The sequence below is a fragment of the Lactuca sativa genome, chromosome 1 (assembly GCF_002870075.4).
Source record: "Lactuca sativa cultivar Salinas chromosome 1, Lsat_Salinas_v11, whole genome shotgun sequence".
Lineage (NCBI taxonomy): Eukaryota > Viridiplantae > Streptophyta > Magnoliopsida > Asterales > Asteraceae > Lactuca > Lactuca sativa.
Window position 1 is genome coordinate 74,476,051 of NC_056623.2, and position 6,008 is coordinate 74,482,058.

A 6,008-nucleotide genomic window follows, 5' to 3' on the forward strand; every position below is an offset into this window, starting at 1 on the left:
TATCATGTTGTATACATAAAATCTATTGTTTTTATAGACTTAATATATTTATTTTCTATAAAGAATGAGAAAAAAAAGAGTACAGATAGGCAAAGTGTAGGTGTGATTAGGACTTAAAAGAGAGACTAAAGGCTCTTAATCATCATTCAACAAAAATAGAAGTATGTGCCCTTCCCACCATGAAGTCTTGAGTTCTCATTTGTTGGTGTCATCCCTCGCCACCATCGTGTGTGTCTTTGTCTGACATTATCATGAAAGCCTCCTTCACAACCATCGATATGCCTCTCTCACCAACCATCGCCATCTTCGTCTTCAGGGATTGATTGATTCAAGTTTCCAATCCTCATTGTGCTCAATCAATCACCCGGATGTTCCAATTTCTTCTCTTTAAACCCTTTTACCAATAGTTTTGGTGGTGATTTGCGGTAGATATCTCATTTTCTCACCGTTTGTTGAGTTTCTTCTTTCTTTGACCTCAAATATGTATGGTTTGTTAAATTTGAATCAGTAATCACAAGTTTTTGGTTTTTGGGATGCTTTATAACACTTCTTGTTTTACTTATATGTTATATTATACTGTTTTATTGCACTGCAAATCTTTTCATTTATCTAGTTCTTACAATAGTTAGGTTCTTAGCAGGCCAGCCCAAGGGGAGTTCAGAAGGTGCATTGGCCTTTAAACAGGGCTCATTCTTCTTTAGGGGCCAGCTTGTTTATCCACTTTGATACGGGTCATTTAGGCCGAAGTCTCATTAGGTTAATCTTGAAATTGGAAAACAGGAATGTAGCTTGAGTTTCTTGATGAGCAATTGCCAAATGGTAATACACATGAAACTAATGGCAACGATTCACATCCTTGATAAGTGACTAACCGGTAATCATCTCGGTCTAAATGCCTCATACTCTCATTTGGATTTAATTCAGAAACCTTGTTCTCGGTTCTTGTCTTTACCCTTCAACCTTAAAAAGATACAATCATCTGCTTTTATCTTTGACTCTTCTAATCTTCTTTAATATTAATCAAAATTCAACTGAGTAGTCTTTTTTAAATCACTAAATAGTTATGTTTCTATTCTAATTTCTTTCTCTAATTCAATGGTTCTAAATTATAATTGACTAATTTCTAAATTATTTCTCTCTAATGAAGATTTTTACATTTCAGGCTTGGTTACTCAAGAGCAGAATTCTACTTTACATTAAGAATTTGCGATATTTATCAGTTAACTTGCCTTCTGGGTTTAGCAATTAGCGATTCGCATGCCTTCTGGAATTAAAAAAAAAAAAAAAAAAAAAAAAAAAAAAAAATGAAGCAAGTTTATATTTTGTATAATTTTTGAAGTGAAATTGTCATAAAAGAATATTACGAGAAGAAATAAAAAAACTAGAAAATTATTTTTATAACTTATAAAATCTAGGGCCTACTTAATAACATGGCCGGCATAGTTCATAATTTGGGAATCAAACTTAAAAACAAGGTTTCCTTGTCATGCCTCTGTGTAAGGTGAGCAATTGGCTCGGTTGGACTGAACTGAGACCAGTTACTAAGTTTATCCATGTTCGTTTAGGGTTTTAGCCGGATCGGTGCCAAAGGTTTCAGGGATCGACTCAGAAGATGTCTAGACTTTATATAAGGCCCCACAGATACACTTTTAATGAACTTTTCTTTTGCATGATTATTGTAGTTTATCTTCGCAGCTAAATACAAACCAAGAAGAATTCGAAGATCATTTGTAGTTGAGGAATTGGATGATAATGTCTCGTTGGATTTGAAACTGGTTTCTTTGTTATGTTTTAGTACGATTGTGAACTTGATTGTCGGCGAATAATTGTAATGTGTTTTGTTTTTTGTATTGAAACTAGAGTAGATTGTTTTTTAAGCACACTTTGTTGATATTATACATCGGACATGTGAAAATGGATGAACAAATTATAAAATCTAGTAATTTTATAATTATTCAGCATATTGGTTGGGGTATTTTATCAAAAAGAAACATTTCTTTCAGCAGAAACTACTTTAGAAGGGTAAATGGTTATTTTTATCAACAAAACATGTTTTCATTCATTCAGAGCCTTATAATCATTCATGCTACAGAACCATTCATGTTGCCAAATAGGTAAGTCGAAGAAACAACCCAAAGTTTGGTTTGAAATAATATTTTAAACAACATAACAAAATTATGCAACATAAAAGAAGCAAAATCTCTAACATATAGTAATTGATTAAGCATGAAGCAAAAAAATACATAAAATCTAATGCAAGATCCATGATTAAACACTTGTTTTCATAGTTTTTTTCCTGATAAAAATGTGAATAACACTAACCAGAAAGAGTATGATGATGACGATGATAATACTTCCTCAACGATTGGCCTTGGCAACTCTCTCAATCTCATCTTTCTTCTTAATCGCATAGCTACAACAAGAAAAGATAAACAATGAATACATAAAATAAAGATAAAATAACTAAAAAGTAATTTTTTGTTCGGGGGATTCAAATACTCGATACATACCTGTTTGAAGAGCCCTTAGCAGCATTGATGAGCTCATCAGCAAGACACTCAGCAATGGTCTTGACATTTCTGAAAGCACTCTCGCGTGCACCGGTAGTAAGAAGATAGATAGCTTGATTCACACGTCTTAGAGGTGAGATATCAACAGCTTGACGCCTCACAACACCAGCAGAACCGATTCTTGTGGCATCTTCTCTTGGTCCACTGAACATCATCAGTTACAATCAATCAGAAACCATGGAAATGTAAGAACGGTTGAAAATAAGTAGAGTGAAACAGTAGAAGGCGATTGATTGTGTACCTGTTGATGACAGCATCAACGATGATTTGAATGGGATTAGCATCGGTTAAAAGATGGATGATTTCCATTGCGTGTTTGACAATGCGAACAGCCATGAGCTTTTTACCATTGTTTCTCCCGTGCATCATGAGAGAGTTGGTTAATCGTTCAACGATTGGGCATTGAGCCTTCCTGAACCTCCTTGCTTGGTACCTTCCAGCTGTGTGAGGCATGTAGATTGGGTGCTTTGATGCAGTAGCAGTGATGTAATCCTCCACAGAAAGATCAGGAACCTGTTTACAGTACATAGTTAATTCACATAATATTCTAAATCAACCAGATCGAGATTGATGTTCATGAGCTAGAATCACAATACATTGAGCTTAAATTCATACATAACGTTGAAGAAATCAACAGAAAGCGAGGATACTGAAACACTTTACACAAACAAACATCTACTGATACCGGTGAATTTGGTTTAATCGGTTAAGAAGATAACCTGAACGTCGTCGTAAGTCCAGCGGTTAAAGAGCAGGACCTCGCTGCGAGCCTTCCCGTCTTCAACAATAGGTGCTACGACCTCCATTGCTTACGATTCTTACTCAAACTGTAAAGAAAAAGCCTTCGTGATTAGTGTGTTAACATGAACACGAAAAATACCGAATTAACTCGATAAAATGGAACAAATTTGGTGAGACGTGTTGTCGTAGGTACATGGATTAAACAGATCGAAGGGAAAGAGTTAGCAAACCTAGAATCCGGGTGTGAGGAACAAAGCTGCTGGTTCTAACCTAAGCTCCGCTTCAGACGACGAAAGGGGTGATAAAACCCTAATTGGTTGTATATAGTATGCTTATGGTCAGTGAAGGCTTGATTATTGGGCTTGACTTGTAGGCCCAATCACATGGCCTTTTAGATGGAGATCAATAGACCATTCCATATAGCAGTAGTAGAGTTGAATTTCCGCACGCTTTACTAAAATAAATTGGGCTTGCAAAAAAAATTAAACTAGTTTTATGGTGATCCAAGTATGGTGGTAATCTTGATAGGACACCATCCGTAAATAAACGGGTTTAGATTACTTTTTTAAGTTGGTATGTCTTATTTGTAAGGTTATAAAAATCGTTCGACAGTCGACTGGTGTTAAAGGATTAATCGGTCTTGATGGGATTAATCGTGGACCATAGATTATTAATAAAATATTAATATTAATCAAATATATTTTAAGAAAAAAACAAATACTTCAAAATTAGAAAATAAGAAAATTTGTAATTTGAAAATACAAAAATATGAACATTTTGGTATAATATTTGAAATTTTGAAAAATTGAAAATTTTGGAGTCAAAAAAAGTTGTTTTGAATTTTTTTTATTTTTTTGACCTTTTTTACTTTTTTTGATTTTTTGTTTTTTTTACTTTTGTTGACTTTTATTGACCGGTTAATCCTGCTAAACTCGATTACTCCTAAATTCCCGATTAATACCCTAATCCTCGACAGTTGGAGAACACCAAGTGATTAATCCACAATTAATCGTGATTTCTGCAACCATGCTTACTTGTATAATAAATAAATTGGGTTTGGATTGGTATGTATGCTTACAGGTTAACACATCAACCCGATAAACTATATTAGCTTCAAAAACATATATACCGATTTTTTTTTTTTGAACCGGCAAATCTAATCTACTCTTAACCTAACAACACCTATTTCACCTATGTCCACGACGGGACTTGAACCATCGACCTCAAAGAGGGAGAACACCACCTGATACCACTGGGCTACAAGCCCTTTGGTATATATACCGATTTGAGATGACAATTCTCCCAAGAATAAAGACAATAAGAGTTTAAACAATTTTCTGTGTTTTTTCATATCCTCGAAAAGCAAATTAAAATCAATATAAATAGCAGAAAAAAGAGACTATATATGAGGAACTAATGTTAATCTTGTTACGTCCCAAAAATTAGAGCTAAAAATTTCATTTTTATTTAATTAAAAGACCAACAACCAAACATTTCCTGTAAAACCATAGTGAAATCAAAGTATGTCAATAAACATCCAAATACATCAACTCCAGTTGATTTCTGGGTACATGTCAAAGCTAGTTGGAACATAATTGTTGTGCTAGTGGAAGTATAATTGTTATGCTAGTATTGCAAGTTAGCAATACTATTTGTAGGGAACAAAGTTTTCAGTTTGCAAATTGCAGGGTTTGGAAATTGTTTCGCTACAGCTACACTTAAGGGAAAGGGCACACATACTTCTTTTCGAATCTAAAGGTTTAGATCAAATGGTTTAATAAAGCTTAGTCTTTAATAGGGGTGTAAGTGAGCCGAGCTACTCGTGAGCTACTCGGGATCGACTCGAGATCGAATTAAACGAGCCTAAGCCGAGCTCGAGCCTAAATATGAGGCTCGTTTATTAAATGAGCTCGAGCCGAGCTTCAATTAATGGGCTCGCGAACCTAAACGAGCTTTAAACGAGCCTTTATATATATATATATATATATATATATATATATATATATATATATATATATATATATATATAAAGGCTCGATTAAGCTCGCGATCCTAATAAATTGTTCACGAGCCGAGCTCGAGCTTCATTTTAAGCCTCGAATCGAGCTCGAGCTCGAGCTCGAGCTTCCTCATGATTAAACGAGCCAAGCTGAGCTCGAGCTTCCTCATGATTAAACAAGCCGAGCTCGAGCTTGGTCAGGCTCGGGCTCGGCTCGGCTCGTTTACACCCCTAGTCTTTAACATATATGAATGTCATGTTGAAATGATTCAACGTAGGAAATTCCATATATGGAAATATTATAGCAATAGACTGATCAGATATCAAGTCTTTATGTAAGACATTATGAATCGAGTCCCATATGCTTTGGATACAGGATCGATTACATATGTTATAATATTCACTTTTTTGATTTTCCAAATGCCTTGGGCATTGAGAGGGAAAAGGACTAGAACTTTGTGTGACTAAAGTTGTTAAATAACTATTAAGAACATTTTGAGGTTATACCAAGGGATTAGTAGCTTGTAGATAGTTGGAAGTATGGTATGGTTTAGAATGATCATGGTGACATGTTGACATAATTCTGGATTGAGATGGTTATTGATTAGAATTGATGGTCATATTAGAATATGGAAATGTTTTCATAGAGGAAGTTGATAAAAAATATACATGTGAGTTGGAAACTTTAATGCAAGAAA

At 34.6% G+C, this 6,008-nt stretch overlaps 1 protein-coding gene across 1 annotated transcript; it reads right to left on the reverse strand.

Annotated features, from left to right (window-relative positions):
• Nucleotides 1–2,190: 2,190 nt before the first annotated feature.
• LOC111900766 (40S ribosomal protein S5) lies at nucleotides 2,191–3,695 on the reverse strand. The gene is made up of 5 exons (XM_023896649.2): nucleotides 3,542–3,695; nucleotides 3,290–3,397; nucleotides 2,812–3,083; nucleotides 2,511–2,714; nucleotides 2,191–2,413 (listed from the first exon to the last, which is right to left on the reverse strand). The coding sequence occupies exons 2-5, from the start codon at nucleotides 3,374–3,376 to the stop codon at nucleotides 2,359–2,361; spliced, it is 618 nt and encodes a 205-aa protein (XP_023752417.1). The 5' UTR covers nucleotides 3,377–3,397; nucleotides 3,542–3,695; the 3' UTR covers nucleotides 2,191–2,358.
• Between the last annotated feature and the right edge of the window lie 2,313 nt (nucleotides 3,696–6,008).